The following is a 21077-nucleotide window of genomic DNA, read 5'->3' on the forward strand; positions in this document are numbered from 1 at the left end:
GAGTAACCCTGTCTTGAACCCCTCCCCCAAACAAAAACTAAAGATAGGCAGATAGGTGACAGATGGATGGATGGACGGACGGATGGATGGGCAGGCAGACGAACTGAATAGTAAATAGGCACTAGAAAGGATGGCTCAGTTAAGAGCACAGGCAGCTCTCCTGGAGGATCTGGGTTTGATTCCCAGCACCCACATGCTCACAACCATTTATAATCCAAGTTCCAGGGGAATCTCACATCCCCTTCTGGCCTCTGTGGGCACTGCATGCATGTAGTGCAAGCAAAACACATTCACTAATTTAAAAACACACTTAACAGCAATCAAAACAATACAATAATGTTCCATTACTTAACTTCTAAACTTGCATGACTATTTTCAGAATTATTTCTACTTAATTCATTTCCAGAACAAAATTATTCACATTATCTTAAGCTTTTTTAAATGTCTCGTGTCCATACTTTTTCTTCAATGACAACAATTTAGCTCATGGTTTTGTACTTAAGAATTAAGAAACCTTTTATGGAGGCATCTGCTACAGTGAGATACTGTTTTATGGGTAAATAACCTAAATTGTAAAATATTATAATGGCCTCAAGAAATAAGTGTCTAAAGAAAAAAAATGGTAACAATAGAATCTCACAAATAGCCATTATTATAACTTCAGGGGTTATACAACACTTTGTGTTAGAAATAAGTATAAGGGCTAGAGAGATGGCTCAGTGGTTATAGAGTACTGGCTGTTCTTCCAGAGGCCCTTCTCAGCATCCATATGGCTCACAACTGTCTGAAACTCCAGTTACAGGGGATCACAAACATTACACAGACATACATGCAGGCAAATACCATTGTACACAAAGTGAAAATAAATGAATTAAAAAAAAGAAAGAAGCATGAGAGGCCTTTAATCCTAGCACTTGGGAGGTAGAGGCAGGCATCTGCATTTAAGGCCAGCCTGGTCTACAGAGAGAATTCCAAGATAGCTAGAGCTACACAGAGAAATCCTGACTTGAAAAATAATCACAATCTTCATTTGAAAAAAGTACTAGAGGTGTGGAAGAGTGTCTACCTCTGCCACCAAATCAAATATTTACAACAAAGATGTCAGGGGTTGGGGGTAGTAAGAATTCTTAAGACATTATTATATAAAGCAAGTCATTTGGGTCAGTTAAGGTTATATAATAATAAAATGCTCTAACATTAAGCATAATTTGAGGCTGCATGTAAATTACTGTACTCTGCATTGTGTAAGCTAGCATACTGGTTCACACCTTTAGTGTTATGTGGTTGAGTAATCTACTTTATAAGTGTACCTCAAAATTCTGAAAGACATGAACACAGCTAATAAAAGAATTCTAGCAAGAAAAATAACTGGGAAAAGACAATGAATGTTAAGGACTCCCAGACAAGCCCCCAAATAAAAATATAGTTATTAATTTGAATCCCCAGCTATGCTTAAATGACATATCTCAAAAAATTATATACCTATACATTAAAAGATGAATTATGACTAACCATAGTAACACATAATACACAGGAAAATACTTATTAAATGTTACACAATTTTATTTTTGAAACAAGGTCTCTCTACATAGCCCTGGCTCAAAAATCAGAGATGCATCTGCTTCTGCATCCTGAGGGCTAGATGAACCACTATGTTCATTTATATATTTTGAGTACTTGGGATTATACCCAAGGCTAGAGAAGGACACTATCACTGAACTACAACCCCAGCTTCAATCTTTTTGAGATAAAATCTCACTAAATTGCCCAGACTGGCCTTGCATTCACCCTATAGACCAGGCAGTCCCTTATCTTCCTGCCTCAACCTCTGATATTACAAGGTCCTCCAAATGTGCAGATTCTGCCCTTGTACCCAAGGATTGAAAATACTGAAAAGACAAACTTCATGGGAACTAAATAGATTCTTTTTCCTTTTCATCATCCCTTAGCAATAAACTACAAGTATTTCCACAGCAATTGCCAGGTGGTGGTGGTGCAAGCCTTTAATCCCAAGTACTCAGGAGACAGAGCAGGTTGATCTCTGTGAGTTGGAGGCCAGCCTGGTCTAGAGTGAGTTCCAGGACAGCCAAGGCTACACAGAGAAACCCTGCCTCAGAAAAAACAAAAGAACAAAAATCTAATAGGGAATGTCGGGAGTGTGTGGCATGGCCATCAATTTTAAAACTAAATAATTTCAAAATAAGTTTATAGATTATAAAAACAACTTCCAATTTTGAGGTCTGGTTGTTAGTACTCAGGCATCTAAACTGGCCTGCCCTTGGGGTTCTGACATATGTCCTCAGCAGCAGTCAATGAATATCACCTGTGCACATTCACTATATTCCTTTTTAAAAGGGACTTTTGTTTATTCCTTTCTCTATGCTTCTCTGCCTGCCTGTCTCCCTGCCTCAAATCCGTCTCTTTTCTCTTGTCATTCCTGCCTCCAGAGGCTGGTCTCCTCGCTCTTCTTCCCTCCCCTCCTTTTCCCATTATTCACTTTCCCTTAATAAAAACCCTCCACCCAAGCTCTGTTGCATGGCTTCTTTTTCTCAAGTGCCACTTTTCTTTTTTTCTTTAAATTATGACACTGGCAATATACACCCACAATTCCAGAACTTGAAAAGCAGAGGCAGGAAGGAGGCTCACAATTTGACAGCCTGTGTGAACAAAATAGATTGTCCCCCCCCCCTTTTTTTTAAAGTACAAACATTTAACAATCATTTTATGCCCCAAAGCAGATTAAACTTTGTGATCATTTTAAAATATGGACCATCAACTCTTAAATACTTATGTTTTTTAAAGTATTTTTGTCACCTATCAGGTTCCAACTATGAGAATCACAATATTCAATTTTTATTTTTTACTATTTTTTTCAAGACAGGGTTTCCCAGTAGCTATGGAATCAGTCCTAGAACTAGCTTTGTAGACCAATATGGCCTTGAACTCACAGAGATCTGCCTGCTTCTGCCTTCCAAGTGCTGGGATTAAAGGTATGCAGCACCACTGTGAGGCAAATATTTTTATTTCATGTGTATGGGTACTTGGCCGGCATGTATACCTATTAACCACCTGTATGTCTGTAGCTGTAGAGGCTAGGACATCCTCTACAACTACAATTATGAACACTCATGTGGGTACTGAAAATTGAACCTGTCTTCTGGAAGAGCAAGCAATTTTCTTAAATGCTGAGCCATCTCTAGTCCCTCCAAATTTCCCTAATTGCAATGCAAAACCAAAACTGACAACCAATGATACTGGTAGATAACAGTTAAAGTAATGTTATATAAGAAATCATTATGTTACATATAAACCACTAATTTTCTCCAGTTTAAGTGATTCTCTAATAAAACATGACACTCCCCTAAAGTTTGTTACATTTTGATACTGAAGTTATGCTCACCTTTTGAAATTGATGGGTTTTAATTTACTGGGGAGGGGAAACATGCAACATGCGTGCACGTGGATGGAAGTCAGAGGACAACTTGGGATATCAATTTTCTTATTCTACTACATAGGTCCTGGGTTCTGAACTCAGATCTTCAGGTGTCAAGTAGCCTGGCTGTGCCCTCTCCTTGGCTATTTTGGGGGATGGTACATGTAGAGGGCCCCCGTATAATGCAGGATAGAGTTTGGCCTTCAACTCATTTTTCTGTCTCTTCATCCAAGTGTTTAAATTCTGGTAGAAAGCACCAATTCTGGCCAAGTAATTTTTTTTTCCCCCAAAAAGTTATGGAAGGGCTGGATTAAGGGCTCAGTGGTTAAGACACCGACTGCTCTGTTGCAGCAGTCCCCATAGTGATCTCCAACTGCCTGTATATCTAGTTCTAGAGGGTCCAATACCATCTCTGGCTTCTGCCAGTCACTGCACTCATATGTGCAAAACCACACAAAAATACAGACATAATTTTTAAAACCAACAATAAACTTATTTAGTAAATTTATTTAGAAACCAGGTGGTGGCAGCACATGCCTTTAATCCCAGCACTCAGGAGGCAGAGGCTGGCCTGGAGCTCTGTGAGTTCAAGGCCAGTCTAACCTACAAAGCAAGTTACAGGACAGCCAGGGCTACATAGAGGAACCCTGTCTTGGGTGAAACAAAGCTGTAAGTACAATAGTTCACAACTGAGGCCTAGACTACATAGTAAGCACCTGTCTAAAAAAAAGGAGGGTGGTGATGGTAAAAAGTAACTCACATAGTCCTATATCTGACTATAGATCTAACAAACAGCTATAATATTACCAAACACCTAATAAGATACCTAAGAATACCTCCTGATTATGTAAGAAAGAGCAAAATTATCTTTTTACAAGGGTAAGGAATGTTCAGCCAGACAATAATAAAATTTGACTGCTGTCCTCTAAGGTCTCAATTTCCCAAAGTAAAAGCACTGTGTTCACAATACTGAAGTACACAAACTGGCTCCAAAGAGTAACAACTTGATGTACTCATGTGTAAGAAACCTAATTTTTTATCTTCTTGCTCTTTAGTTCATAGTTGAAACAATATCCTTTGCTTTAAATATGTCAATGGTCCAGCATTTAAAGTGCTGAGCAGAAAAAAATTGAAAACCACTATCACTGAATGTTCAGTACTGTTTCTTCAAATCCATTATAAGACTGCAGAAATTACCATTATAAGAAAAGCCATCTATCCCCCACGTGTGAATTTTAAGATAAAGAGGTAAGATTTTCTAACTACAATGTCTACCACTGAACATGTTTCATAAGTAATGTTTAGATTCAAGATTTAAAAAAATGCAACTTTCAGTACCACAACACATTATTTCAAAAGTACATTTCAACCTTTGCATTTGACATAGATGTTTTAAGAACTACCGATTAACACCGCCAAACCAAAAAAAAAATTCTTTTGGAAGTCACAGCCATATAAAATGGCAACTTATCCACATTAAGCTTCCCTAACAAAAGCATTTAGGTTTTTCAACAAGGTGTAGTCAAGGCAAATATTCACTCACTATCTTTGTTCAGATGGGGGAACATGCATAGACTTCAACCTACTACATTAACCAACTCCTTCTTTCCTGCTAGGAATTTTCTAAGAGAAAAACAGTTCAGTAATAAGCCAATGTACTGTTGTCCACCACATTGACTTGAAGAGTGCAGCTTATTTGGGCATAGGAGCATATATAATGTCAGCACTTGTTAGGCTGAGGCAGGAGAACTGTTTTGAGTTTGAAACCAGCCTGGGTTACACTGCCTCAAAATAGAACAGGGCTACTGAGACAACAGAATATAAAATTGCTTGCCATACAAGCATGGCAACCTGAGTTCAATCCCTGAAACCTGCAGTGGAGGAAGAGAACCAACTCTCAAGTTTTTTTACTTCTTGAATGCTACGGCATTCACATGCAGAATAATTAAAAAGCAAACTAATTCACCCATATATCCTATAACCCCAGCTGTTGGGAAGTAGGAACTAGGAGGAATTTAAGGACATTTTTTACTACAAAGCTAAGCGTGAAGCCAACCTGAATTAAAGTACATCCTGTCTCAAAAAATGTTAACAAAAATCCAACAAGACAAAACCTACATAACAAAACAATAAAAAAATGTGAAGTATAAATTTATAAAAATCACTATTTACTTTATGGGTGTGGATGTCATCGGGCAGTTTAGAGGTTTTTTTTCTTCCCTTTTCTCCAATGACCTGAATTGAACTCAAGTTGTCAAGCTTGTGGGTGAGTGCATATATCCTACCAGCCTAAAGTTCAGCTTTTAAAATGACACATTCAAAACACCATGGTACATGTCTGCAACCCCCCGCAAGCAAGAGCCTAAGACATCATGCCTTCAAGGGTGAAAAAAGAGAAGGGGATTCCATAAGCTTTTTTTTTTTAAAATGAAGTCAGCTGCCATACACTCAAAGTCAGGGACCCTGAAGTCTTTTCTGTGCTGAAATTATTCCTATTCCTAATTATGGAAGTTGAGTATGCAGTATCATGAAGCATTTGAGCATTTTTGTTTACTCATGGATACCGTACTGAGGTATATCTTCACATCTTAGGATGAGACAAACTCACACATCAAAATTACCCTCTTATTATTAAAAAAAATAAATAAAAACATGTTGGTTCCCGGGACCCACAGGATGGCTCACAAATATATATAACTCCACCTCCAGGGAGTATGATCCCCTCTTCTGACCTCTGTGGACACCAGGCATGCATATAACTCACATACAGGCAAAACATTCAAAACACATCTAAATATTTTTTTATATTATTTAAGATTGATTTTATATTCATTATGTGTATCTTTGTCTGTTAGGGGATATGTGCACATTAGTGCAGTTGCTGTTGGAGTCCAAAGGAGAGCTTTGGATTCCCTGGCGCTGGCATCCTGATAGGAGTGTTGGAAAGTAAACTCCTTTAGCAAAGCAGTATTTGATATTAACTACTGAGCCATCTCAAAAAGCCATGTCCTCTACAACCTTAATATGTATACTTGCAACAAGTTACAAAAAAAGTAAGTACTGTTATTCCACAAAGGTGGAAATTGAGGCTAAAACACTATTTTCAGGAAAACTGCATGATCTAATTCTATTTCCTAATTAATTTTAGAATGTACATACATCATAAATCTATTTAGTCTTTTCCTATACTTTCCAGATTCTTTTTGAGTATTTTGGCACAGGCCTCCCTCATTGTAGCTCAGAATAAGGTGGAACTCATTAGCATCACAAGCTGGCCTAGAATTTGTGACAACCCACATGTTTTAGCCTCTGAAATGCTGTGAATACAGGTATAAGCCACTACCCAGCACTATAATTCTGCTTTACAAATTGAAAAACCCAGGACTGAGAAGGCTTGGAGGGTTGGGGGTGCTTGCCTTGCCACCAAGTTTGATAATCTGTACCTGATTCCTGGTCCCCATACGGTACAAAGAGAGGAACTGCCCAATGACCCCCAGAGGCAAGTGATGGCACAAGTGTTAGCATGCATACAAGTAAATGAAGATGAAATAAAAGTTGAGAAATTTAAAGAACTTTAGTTAATTAGCAGAGTTCTTAAAAACAAAAAAGGCTAAATATCAGAAGAAAACAAATTTCCTAGAAGACATAAACTATAGGTTTTATTTAAAGAAACTTTAGAAATAGCTATGTCCTTTGTGAATAGTATGAAATCCCTTGGATCACAATAGAAAAAAGCTAGGCTACTAACAGTGACAATGTCTAAATATCAGTTCTACACAAATGGGTGCAGGGAAGTAAAAAGATACTTCAATAAAACAAAAATAATTTACTATTTAAACAATAAGTATAAAAGTAATTCTTTCATTTATAAAACAATACAACAATTACCCAAAGCAGTTGTGGTTGCAAATAATTCCTATTATTTTCTCTGTATTTATACATTTAAGAAACAGTAGATTAAGAAGAAGTTTTAGAGTAAAATCTGAATAATCACACAGACATGGACCAACATTTATTACAAACAGGAAAAGTAGACTTAAAGAGAGTACAGATTTTTCAATAAAGGGCTATAAAGCTGAAATATAGAGATTTCCATGGTCTACATAATTTTATCTGCATTTTAAAATCACATTGTTCAGTATGTACAAAACATCATAATACAGTGTCTTAAACTGCTATGTGAAGGCATTAAAACAGAATCAAGAATGGAGAAGTTTATTTTAATTAAAGTCACTCATGTTCCATCTTGAGTTTACTTCCATTTTCCAAGTAAGGTTATTTTGAGAAAAATAAAAATGGTATTTTACAACCTATTATTTATAAGGAAAGAAAAAAAAAAACAAGTATTGAGCAAAGAATTCATGTTTAAATTTTGAAATGAAAAGCCATCAACTCTCTACATACTTTATTAAACCACAGCTTTCACAGACAGCAAGGTGCATCATTGCTGTTACCAGCAACATAACTTCTTCCTCCTTCAGCTACCCACGAGAACATCCTTCTGCTCGCAAAGTCTTACAAATGAATGTGGCTCAATTCAAGACAAACTGCTTGTAACAATAAAATATTGTACCTTACGTGTTGTGAGTGTTCACCTAATAATGTGAAAAGCTACAGTAGAGAAACCACAAAGAGGGAGAGAAATTTAGGGGAACATAGCAAAATAGTGTAATGTTTCTTGATTCTGGGATAACTTAGTGACCCATTAAATCCCTGTGTATAGCAGCTCTGGAGAGGGCTGAGGTTGACTATGGCTAGAATACTCTAAAATATTAAACAAGAAAAAGTTGTACTTGTTAAGCTAAAAAAATAATTTAAAAAACCCTAAAAATTACTTTAGACATTATATGAATTCAATGTTGTTGCTTGCTTTTCTTATTAAATCTTCTGGGGCAGAAGTTATGGAATGCAAGAAAATGCATTTCAGGTCCTGAGACAAATGATTTTAAATATGTTGGTCTAACTTTCAAATTTTATAAAAACACACAATTTTATTATAAATGTCCACCTACTAGGAGAATATTACCTCTAATATTTTTTTAGTAGTAGCATAAAAGAAAAAACAAGCACCCAAGTAATGAATTAAGGGTCCCACTTTAAAGCACTATTTTACACAGGTAAATTTACATAATGCTGTTACTGAAATGAGAAAGGCTAACTTTTTTCTAAATAACTGTTAAATTCTTATTTCCAATTTAAAAAACTATTTTATTTTGCTCCTGCATTGAAGCAGAATAGCAGAATTAAGAAGAAATTTCCCTGGGAAATCACCTTTTCCCGCTTACTTAAGATTTTTCTTTTAATAGAAAAAAAAAACCTAGTATCTTTAGCTATACAATAGTTTAGCTGAATTAAATAAATTTACATCGCAAATATCCCATCATGAAATACTGAGTTACAACAATATATTAACAAAGCTTTATTTTCTTCAGTGTGCATAGAGGATGTTATAAAACAGTTAATATAGTATAAGTACTGCAAATAGGTTATATGTCTACATAAAAAATAAAGGCCACATCGAGTGACATGATCAAAGAAAATTTTAGCTTCTTATGAGTCAAAAGATAAATGTGAAAATAAAAAGAGTAAACCAAGAAAGTGAAAGACAGCTTAGATGTGTATTTCTGAAACCAGCATTTAACATTGTAATTCCTAAACCAGAAGTATAAAAAAGACTAAACACACATATAATTGGTATCATTTTCTCAACAGATTTTTTAATACATATACATATTTCTATGTTTATGTTTTATACGTGTGTGTGTGTGTGTGTGTGTGTGTGTGTGTGTGTGTGTAAAGTAGTTACGAACATTACCACTAAACAAACCAGGCAGCTCTTAGCACCTCTGAACTGTTATATGAAACAAATCTGTATTTAAACAACTTTCAGCCTCCTGGAATAACACCTACTCATTTGTGCAATTCTTTTTTAGAATACAGTTTGTATACTATACTTAGGGAGGAAACAGGGAGAAAAACAAAACAGAATACCCCTTTTGTGTTTATAATTAGAACCTCATTGCTAATTGCAGCTTAAAATCAGTATCTGAATTTGGAAGAAAGGATTTTGTAAATGAGAAAGTACTATTTTGTTTTCCAAAAATAATAATTTTTCAATCACGTTTGTTTCTAGTGAGGTGTTTATAAAGTCAGACTAGAAAGCAAAAGAGGTGCAGGTGATCCTGATTCTTTGTTTTATCAAGTCTTCAGTATGTAGGAGACAGGTCTGTTTGAGTTTCAAGCCCATCTACCTTGATGACTTAAATATACAGGGGAACAGAATGATTTCAGAGGAGAGGTGATGAAACTTTAAATATATGGTTATGGGCCAAATTACCAGACTCCACATAAGTTACAATCTCATTCACACATACAAACACAAACATGCAAACCAAACATACACACTCATAAATGCATGTTCCTATTATTGTCTAGTAATTTTCCTTCCCTCCAAAATAATACAATCTAAACTATAGCACGTATTCAATTAAGTACACTGTAACCTCCACTTAAATATGTTGCTAATTGGGACCATTCTGAGGATGCATCACAGGTGATACTGTGCTATAAAGTCTATTCAGTACCACTGATGGCAAAGTCCTTTCAGAGGTCCAAAAGAGACCCACAGATCACCAAATTTCAGCAATAGTTGAGGCCGTAAAGTACTTACGTTGAGAATTTATATTATAAAATATTAAAAGGACTGCAATAAGTAGCATAAATAAAAATAAATGGTTATCATTGTCAGCTTAATGTGGATATTCCAACTATTTCCAACTCTCCATTCATCCCATTTAATTTATATTCTGTGAGTGGTTACTTAGTGCCAACTAATATTGGCACATTAATTTTTTATTGTAGAGTTAATTGTTAATTCAAGTCTTAAGGTTTTTTTTAAAATTGTAATTAAGAATGGGGCTTTAAAGAAAACATACCTGACTTCAAGTTAATACAAACAAAAAGGAAAAAGAAATTATCATTGGGGTAAATTATAATTAAAAAGTTTGAGTCATACTAGCTTATTCCTACATAATGTAAGCTTCATCATATAGCAAAATAACTAAGTCACTGAAGTGCTTAAACTGACAAACCATGCATTTTTCATTAAATTAAAATGTGAAAATAATCATTCTCCAAAATGTTTCATTTCACCAGACATTTAAAATACTCTATTAAACTAGGCCAACATTTCTGTATTTCGATTAGTTTGTTATAGGAATAAAAGAAAAATGAGTTCTAAATAAATGACACAGGAGGCAATAAATTGACACATGACAAGTAAATAAAAGGCTAAAGCACTCCAACACCATTGAAACTGTTTTAATGTTGTTGCAACTCCAAAATGCAACAATCATCAGCTTGTGAAAGACCCAAATTTCAAAAAGTCATTTTAATTACTCCTTCAGACCTATTTTACAAAAAAAGGGCAGAGACATTTAAATCCTCCTTGTCCTGATTATACTATGCTCCTAACTTCTTTTCTATCACTATAGTGTAAGCTGTAATTCCCACCAGATGCTATATAAGAAAAAATAAATAAAATATTAACCTCAGCTTCAATGTACAGTTTCCAGAATCTGCCAGAACTGGGGAACTGGGCAACAAGGCGCTCGTAAGTCTTCCGTGCTTTGTCTATAGGTTGATTCTAAAATTGAAAACCAATAAACAGCATTTACAATGTTAGGACTATAAAAATATTATTACTGCAGAATCAAGTAGTGTGATTGGACCCATAGAGAAGGAAATGTAATCCTATATCACTAAACCTGTGCCTCTCGAATGAGAATGCTCCAAGCATCAAGGTCATATGGATTCTCTTCTAATTTCTTTTCCGCTTTCTTCACCTTCTCTGGGACATACTCAGCTGCCTGAAGAAGGAAAAAAATAATAATAAATTGAAGTTACCGTTTTAAAACTCTCATGCCCAATTAAGTCAAGAACAACATGTCTATCCCTGGATACAATGTTAACACAAAGTAGTACAACATCATTTTAAAAAGGAAGGTATTATCTGGATTATAGGAAGTGCATACTTCATCAGAAGTTATAGCCGGGCATAGTGGTGCATGCAGAGGCAGAGGTGGGAGGATTTCTGAGAGAGGTAGACCAGCCTGGTCTACATAGCAAATTTAAGGACAGACAGTACTGCATAAAAAAAGTGATCACATTTGTTCAATAAAAATGAACTTTTATTTTTTTGTAAGATACTTCAAAGGTGTAATTTGTAGTTTGTGTATATATAGCATAATGAAAACTACATGAAAAGAATAAGATGTAACTCTATTGTTAGTGTCTGCTTAGCATACATGAAGACTCAAGATATCACACACCCCCACCCCCGCCCCATATACACACACATCTGTGTGGCGGTTCACGCCAGGAATTCTAGCATTCAAAAAGTAGAGATACGAAAATCATGGGTTGTCCTTGATTACAGGCTATTCTAGCCTGTGCTATATGCCAACTTGTTGAGAGAGGGAGAAGGAAGAAGGGGGCACTACATAAAGCTGAATGCAAATGAACAGAACATGTAAACATACTAAATCAGGTATGGCTACATAAATCTGTAAATTCCAGCACTTAGGCTGAATATAGAAAAGCATGAATTCCAAGCAAGGCTGGTATGCGGCCTGTCTTAAAAAAGAAATCAAGATGCTTACACTGGTCCCATTTATTACACGGTGGGTAACAGAGAGCTTGCTGAGCCAGGCATGTTGGCATATGCTTTTGATCTTAGCAGTTAGGAGGCATAGGAAGGAGGATTGAACAGAGTTCTAGGCTACCTGGGGATATGTGGTAAGACCCTGACTTCAAAAACAAAACAATAAAAAGAGATAGGTCAGTAGTTAAGATTGCTTACTGCTCTTTCAGAGGACTTAAGTTCAAATTCCAGAACCCATATAGAATGACTTACAACTACTTATAAATCCAGTTCCAGGAGACAGAAAGCCTTTATAAACCCATATCAAGTAACAAGCTAGGAAGTGATGTACATGCCTTGGATCCTAGCACTCACGAGGCAGAGGTAGAGGCAGAGGCAGGCAGATCTGAGTTAAAAGACTGGTCTACACAGTGAATTCCAGGATAGCCAGAGATCTGCCTCAAAAAAAAAAAAAAAAAAAAAAAAAAGAGAAAAGCAAAGAACAAGTTTTTTTTTTTAAAAAAAAAAAAAAAAAAAAATTTCCCCCCCTCCAAGAAAGGGTTTCTCTGTGGCTTTAGAACCTGTCCTGGAACTATCTCTTGTAGACCAGACTGGCTTCAAACTCCCACAGATCCATCTGCTTCTGCCTCCCAAGTGCTGGAATTAAAGGCATGTGCCACCACCTCCCAGCTATAAAAACAAGTAAATCTTTAATACTTTGTACTCAAGCCAGTTGGCGGTGCTGCACACCTTTAATCCCAGCACTTGAGAGGTAGAGGCAGATGGATCTCTGGAGTTCGAGGCCAGGCTGTTACACAGAGGAACCCTGTCTTGAAAAATCAAAAAGAAAACCACTCTGTACTCTCCAAACACTCCAGTGTCTTAACAATCAGGTCCTAGGCACATGGTTAGATAAGTGTTCTCTCTACCTGTCTTTTAATAAGGTAGTTTAAGTTTTGTTGCAGAAACTTTTCTTGGAACTTGGGGTACAGCTTCAGTATGTTTGGCAATACTAACGTTTGCCAAACATATGAGGCCCTAAGTGCAAGACCTAGCCATTGCACATGTGAGAAAACACACACACACCCTCTTTTCACAACAGTCTATAAGTACAGGTCCCATGCTCTGTCCTCAATGGGCACATGGTACATACATAAATGAATGCAGGCAAAACAGTCATATACATAAAGAAAAACAAAACAAAACAAAAAACCCTAAAGATATTTTAAAATGTAAGAAAAAAGCAACACATAGTACTAGCACGATAAATACAAGGATTACTTCTAAAATTGTTTAGAACATCCCTAGATAACAGAATAAAAAGTGATACTCAAAAGAAATCTACAAATACTGGTATACTAAGTTTTATCCCCCTTTCCAACACCTCTGGACTTCCTGTCTTAACCTCCTAAGGACGAGAGCATATACCTGTGCTATTATTAAAACCCACTTACCACCACTACCCCCTTTCTTGAGACAGGGTCTAGCTATATAGCTCTCTGGATGTCCTGGAACTCACTATATAGACCAGTCTGGCCTTGAACTTTGATCCACCCGTCTCTGCCAGTATTAAAGTGCTGACTTTAAAAGCATGTGCCACCACACCTGGGACTACCCCAGTTTTCTAAATAAATTATAAAGAAACTATTCAATCAAGTACCAATCTAGGAAAGTTATAAAAGACATTTCTTTAGAATAAAATTGACTGAGAGAAGTCTTCATAGAAATAAATTAGCTTTAACCACTGAAAGATATGAATTTATTTAGAAAGATTATTTTTTGTCTTTTTGAGTCAGGGTCTCATTATAGTCAGGCTGGTCTTGAATGCTATTGAACTTCCTGCCCCAGCCTCTAATGCACTAGGATTACAGGTATGAGACACCACACTGGCTTGAACATGTTGTAAGACTGCTGCAATCTAAATTAAAATTATCTTTTCCTAATAAAGCTTTATGACTAGTGTAAGTAATTAAGGAATAACTTAAAACTGACTTCTAGCCCTACCCACATATTAAAACTAAAACCTAAAATTCGGTAATGGTAATATAGCTCAAAACAGCAATACATAGAAAAACACTAAACAATAAAAGTTGCATTTTACATCAAAATGGTGAATTTCCAGCAAATGTAATTAAATAACTGAAATCAAGATAAAGCCAAATTCTGACATTTTTTTTTGTTCACCAAAATAAAGATAAAACAAACAACCATTAAACACACACAAACACACAAACACACACACACCCCAAGGTCATTAAAATATTGCTCATGGTAAAGGTGCATGTTTAGCATTTGCAAGGCTCTGGGGTCCATCTTTAGTGTACATACACACAAAAGAAAGACAATATTTATTTTGAGATATATCTTGATTTTCATTAACTTTTAAAGAAAATTAACTATATTAAAATTTTTTAATTAACAAATTTAAAAACAAAACTCAGGCAGGCATGCGGTATATGCCTTTTAAATCCCAGAGCTCGGGAGGCAGAGGCAGGATCTCTTAGGCATTTGAGGCCAGCCTGGTCTATATAGTGAATTCCAAATCAGTCAGGGATACACAACAGTTAAACCCTGTCTCCAAAATATGTGTGTATGTATGTGTGTAAAACACGTGAGAAGACAGTAGTGGCCACTAAGCTTACTAAAATAAAGTCCAGTCAATATAAAAGGGCAAATAACTTTTTAAACACTCAAAAGAAATGAAATGTATCTCAAGGGACAGAAATGAAATATTCTATAATTAACATTGATATTCTCAGTGTTGAGAAGCAGGCAGAAAAACTGACCAAAATTTAATATGAATATCTGACACTGAATATAATTTCTTGCAACCTATACTACCACTCAACAACATACAAGAAAACACAGTCAACTACTGGCCTGCTGTGTAAGACTAGTAATTAAATATCCATACCTGTAAGAACCAGTTAAATTATGAAATTTGGAGTCACTGGAAAAAGTAAGTATAAGTAGCAACATATTACAACTTCCATAATAATGACTAAAACAAGAAAGAAGTCTGGCAGGAAGCATATATAAACTAAACAAATTTTTGAAGGGGCATGATGGCTCATACCTTCAATGTCAGTATCTAGGGAGCATTAAGATGACAATGAGTTCAAGGATGGCCAGTGCCACACAACTACCTGTAAGTTAAGTCTAGTTCCAGTAGATCCAATGCCTTCTGGCCTCTTCAGTCATGAGGCATGCACGCCCAAACTACACAGAGATACATACATTCAGGCTAAACACCCATACACAATTAAAAAACAAAACCCTTAAAAGAGGCTGGGAAGATTGCCCAGGGAGCAAAGGCACTTCCCATGCAAATTTGATAACTTATGTTCAATATCTGAAACCCATATATGAAACCTCCATACACCCATATAAACACATCATGCATGAGCAGCACACACAATATAAAACAATAAAAAGAATGATTAAAAAGAGAAGGGTTTGGAGAAATGGTTCAAAGTTATTTAAAAGTCCTGCTTTACATTCAGTCATGAGGACTAGAGTTCAGATCCCAGCACTCTCCTCAAAGGAATAGGCATTTACGTGCTTGCTCACTTGTGCTGTTGCGCTCGCAAGTGTGCCAGCACACACGCCAGCATACTCACACCACACACACACACACACACACACACACACACACACACACACACACACACGGAGGGTGCAGGAGAGAGAACCATAAATAAAATGTTTAAAAAGTTCAAAGATTAGTTTAAAAAAAAAAAAAAAAAACCCAATTTCATTAAAGCCTGAAAATTCTATACACAAGCAACTGTAAGAAGGAACATCAAGATCAACACTTGTAATTCTATTTTCCTCTGACCAACGATGAAGTAAAATGACTATAATCTACAATAGGTAATTTTCAACTATTAACAACGAAAAGTAAGACTTCAGTTTGTTGCTGAGGGGAAAGCTGGATGCCACTCCTGGACCCTGAGTGTTCTGAATTCTTACTAATTTGGTTAAGATTCTACATGTAGATTCTTTGAGGTTATTCTCATCGGCCCCATCTGTAAAGCTATCACTAGAAACCCTGACACTCAGTAATCAACAAACCAGCACAGGGAGATTTGTGGGCTGACAATCAGCTGTAGCCAAATTACACCACACTATACTGATGGTTCTCACACTAGAGCTGGGAGGGGGTACAATACTCTCCAACTCTACCATTAATGATAACAATAATGCATGTGAAATTCAAACTCAATAAACAATTTAGGGCAGTCAAACAACCACAACAGAAACTATCCAAAATGGTTACAAGCACATACCCTGCTTACTAGCTATGGCCACATTCAAATCCCATTAACAAAAACCCTTTCATTGTTTGTTAGAGCCAGCAGGTGGCTACTTTTTCATTTTTATTTTATTATTGGAGACAGGGTTTTTCTTTATATAGCCCTGGCTGTCCTGGAACTTGGCTCTATAGGCCAGGATGGCCTAAAACTCAGAAATTCTCCTGCCTCTGCCTCCCCAGTGCTGGGATTAAAGGCATGTGCCACCATTACCCAGCACTAGCTAATCTTCAAATCAGAATGACAAATTAGGCAGTGTGCACCTCATAGCTTAATTCCTTATGAGATTTATAATATCATCTATGAAAAACACTTGGAAGAAAACAAAAACACCTGAGGTGAATCTGACCAAGCCTCAAATCCAATTAGCAGTTCTAGAACAGAGAAACATGTTAACGTGAAATCATCAAAATACAGTTAAGAAAAATATTACAGCTTTTGTTTTTCTTGTTTTGCCACTACCCAGCTAAGAGCTACATTTTTGTCTTCTGTCACACTTTAGAACAAAGAAAAACTTGTTTCTTAGGATATGGAAAAAAAAGAGACATGGTAGTGTGAATCTGATCAAAAAACTATGACAAGGAAGATCACAGGTCTTAATGAGGAAGCTACAGTTATTGTGCTAAATGGACATGATGTGCCTGTCAAACTGCCTTCTAAATAATTATGTTTATGACTAATACTAATATATATTAGTATTGCTGCCAGGTTTGGTCAGAAAATCTTCTGTTTGCAGTAAGTAGCAGTTAATTGTCAGACTCATAACTGGTCAAAGTGATGAAATAAAGTGACCACTGAATGCTCAGTTTTAAACTTCCTAAGGTTTACAGAGCACTAAGAGGGCATGGAAAGGATTAAAAAGCCAGAGGAAGGGGGTGTGGTGCAGAAAGCTGCTTTTCTGGTAGGACATGGCAACTGCACCCTAGAACACACAGCAGCTATGATTACCTGTATTAGACAGGTAAGTAACTGGGTCCAAAGCATGGGCTCATTAGGCCCATTCTGGGCATAAGTTAATAGTTGCTTGGGCAGAGACATTTTCTTTAGTGGTATGACCTCTGGTAAGATGTCCATACTCTTGAAAGCAACCCTAATGAAACTCACTGGGCCTCCCAATGGGGGAGAAGGGAAGACATAAAATATAGAAGGAGGATTACATGTTCCAGAAGATCAGAGGAAAGAGGGGGACATAAGAGGATAAAGGGGGTAAATATGACCAAAATACATTATATACACATAGGAAAATGCCACAATGAAACCCAATATGCCTAATTAGTATATGCTAATAAAACATTTTAAAAGATAGACTGAGTCTCCATAAAGAATTGGGTTATTTATTTCCTGACTCTGGTGCTAAAGCAAAGAAACAGGACACAGAAGGAAAACCCTGGGCAAGTTTCTAGTACATTAGAGACCAAGGTTGCAACTGCACAGCTCAGCAAAAGGGCATGTAGCCTTTAATCCCAGCACTTCAGAAGCAGAAGCAGGTGTATCTGAGTTTGTTGTCAGCCTGTCTATACAACTGAATTATAGGACAGTCAGAGCCACAGTGGGACTATGTCTTTAAAAAAAAAGAAGAAAAAAAGAGGAAGGAGCCTGGAAAGATGGCTCAGAGGTTAAGAGTACTGGCTGCTCTTGCAGAGGTCCTGAGTTTGTTTCCTAGCAACCACATGGTGGCTCACAACCATCCATAATGAGATGTGGTGCCCTCTCTCCTGGCCTGCAGGCATACATGAAGGCAGAACACATAATAAATAAAGCTTTAAAAAAAAAAAAAAAAAAAAAAAACAGTACCAAATATAGCTTTTGCCTTCAGGAGGCACTGGGGTAAACAAACATCATGGAGCACTAAACTAAATAAACGTACCAAAAGCCTCAAGGCTTATTATCAATCAATTTTATATTGTTAGCAATTTATATCACAATTGACTACAAGTATAGAGATATAATAAGCATATTATGCATTATATTATTTACTATTGGGTTTCATTAGAACATAATTATATTTAGTAATAACTCTGGGACATGAGTCACATACCATACAATCCACCCTTTTAAAAGGTGTACATTGCCATTTTTTTCTCTTTAAGACAGAATTTCACTGTGTAGTTCAGACTGGCCTTTAACTCAAGCTGCATTCCAAGGAGAACTCACTATTCCTGGTCAAGATAACCAAATGATTTCTTAAATAAGTAGATTTTTTTTGCAATGGTGGCTCACAACTTGAATCCCAGCACTTGGGAGGCAGATGGATCTCTAAACTGGAGGCCAGCCTGGTCTACGGTAAGTTCCACGCTACACAGATAAACCTTGTCTTGAAAAACAAAACAAAACAAACAAACAAAATTAAAACACAGAACTCAATTAAAAATAAGTATATTGAGAGAATATATTGTTAAGTGGCAGCACTTGATAGTTCTTGTAAGGATCCATGTTCAAACTCAGGATAAACACTTTAAACATCAATATATATTTTCTGGAAAGGTACTTTATAAAACAAAAAGATGGCTGTGATTGTTTTGTGCACAGGGTAATCAAACAGGTACAGTGCATGCTGGGCAAGAACTCTACTTAGAGCTATTCCTGAACCAATGGTGATCTTTTAAATATCTACCTGAGGGGCTAGAGAGATGGCTCAGTTAAGAGTCCTGGCTGCTCAAAAAACTAGGAAATAAGGAGGACCCTAAGAGATTCATACGTGGTCCCCTGGAGAAGGGGACAGGGACAAGATCTCCTGAGCAAATTGAGAGCATGGGGGGGGGGGAGTTAAGAGAAAGAGAAGGGGAGAAGACAAGGGGAGAGGAGGGCATGAAGGAGCAGGAAGATTGAGTCAGGGAAAGAATAGAGGAGATCAAGAAAAGACATACCATAATAGAGGGAGCCATTATAGGTTTAAAGAGAAATCTGACACTAGGGAAATTTTCAGAGATCTACAAGGATGACCCCAACTAACAATCTCTTAAATGCCCTTCCCCTATAATGAGATTGATGACTACCTTATATGCCATCCTAGAACCTTCATCCAGTAGTTGATGGAAGCAGAAGCAGACACCCACAGCTAAACACTAGCTAAATTCCTGGAATCCAGTTTTAGAGAGGAGGAGTGACGAGCAAAGGGGTCAAGACCAGGCTGGCGAAACCCACTGAAACAGAGCTGACCTGAACAAGTGGGAGCTCATGGACTCCAGTCTGATAGCTGGGAAACCAGCATAGGACTGAGCAGTCTATGGGGCCTCTGGTAGTGGACCAGTATTTACCCTAGTATATGAATGGACTTTGGGAGCTCATTACACATAGAGGAATACTCTCTCAGCCTAGACACATGGGGGAGGGCCTAGGCTGTGCTCCAAATGATATGACAGACTTTGAAGCCCCCCCCCCATGGATAGGATAGGATTGGAGTTAGGAAGGGGACAGGGACAGGGGAGGAGGGGAGGGTGAGGGAACTGGGACTGACATTAAAACAAGCTTGTTTTAAATTTAAATATATATATATATATATATATATATATATATATGAAAGATCCAATTATAAGATGTATAATAAATTTTAAACTGGGGGAGGGGAGTAAAGAGTCCTGGCTGCTCTTCCTGCAATTCCCAGGACTCAACATGGTGGCTCTCAACTATCTCTAACTCCAGTCCCAGGGGATCTTATGCCCTCTTCTGGCCTCTGTGGATACCAGGCACAGACATGGCACCAATCTACATGTAGACCAAACACTCATATACATAAAACAAAATAAAAATTTCTTTTGAAAGAAGAGACATGGGTATTGTGTAGATAGAATATTTGTCTAGCAAATTTAAAGCCCTATGTCTGAGCCTCGTATCTTAAGTAAAATGTAAGTAATTTTAAAAGTGTCTTAGATTTGTTTTTTATGTGTATAGATGTTTCCCCTGAATGTATGTCTGTTACTATATGCATGGCGTGTCGACAGAGGCAAGATGAGGGCATTGGGACCTCTAGAACTTAATTGCCATGTGGGTGCTGAGCGAATAAGTCCAGGTCCTCTGCAAAAGCAAACACGTGTTCTTAACTGCTGTGCTGTCTCTCCAACCCCAACAAATATATTTTTTAAAAAGAATACTGAATCCTGGGGGTATAGCTAAGTGCTAAAGTATTCCAGCACCATAAAAACAAAAAATAAATAAAAACACAAGGAAAATATGCAATTCTTTCTGTTCCTACTAGGGAGGTAAAAGAGATAGACCTTCCTCCCAATAACTGTTCATGGTAAACTGGAGTGGTGTTACACAGGGGATTCAAAGTACACATAAACAGAAATTAGCTTAGACAGGCAGATTGTAGCAAATTCAAAGGCCAGCCCAGGTTACATAATAAGTTCTAGGACACCCTGAACTATATACATATATACAATTAAAGAGATTGGCTTCATCTAAGTGATACACATTAAAATATGAGGAGGGGAAAGAGCTGTAGAGATTGTTCAATGACTTAAGAGTACTCACTGTTATTCCATAAGTCCCAAGTTCAATTTCCAGAACCCACAGACAGCTGCTCACAACCACCTATAACTCCAGCTTTAGAGAGATCTGACGCATCTGAGGGCATTTATATTCATATGCACAAACACGTAATTAACAATAATTTAAAAACAAAGCTTTAATATAAATGAACCTGGCATGGTGACACATGCCTTTAATCCCAGTATGTGGGAAGCAGATC

At 36.9% G+C, this 21077-nt stretch overlaps 1 protein-coding gene across 1 annotated transcript in view; it reads right to left on the reverse strand.

Annotated features, from left to right (window-relative positions):
• The window catches only part of Cstf3 (cleavage stimulation factor subunit 3), a 78384-nt gene that overhangs the window by 47965 nt on the left and 9342 nt on the right, over positions 1 to 21077 (reverse strand). The window contains exons 2-3 of the mRNA XM_051184069.1: positions 11200 to 11301; positions 10983 to 11078 (exon numbers count right to left, since the gene is read on the reverse strand). Of these exons, the coding sequence (XP_051040026.1) occupies positions 10983 to 11078; positions 11200 to 11301 (198 nt within the window). The remainder of the gene's footprint in view (positions 1 to 10982; positions 11079 to 11199; positions 11302 to 21077) is intronic.

This window comes from Phodopus roborovskii, unplaced genomic scaffold, assembly GCF_943737965.1.
Source record: "Phodopus roborovskii unplaced genomic scaffold, PHOROB, whole genome shotgun sequence".
Classification (NCBI taxonomy): Eukaryota; Metazoa; Chordata; class Mammalia; order Rodentia; family Cricetidae; genus Phodopus; species Phodopus roborovskii.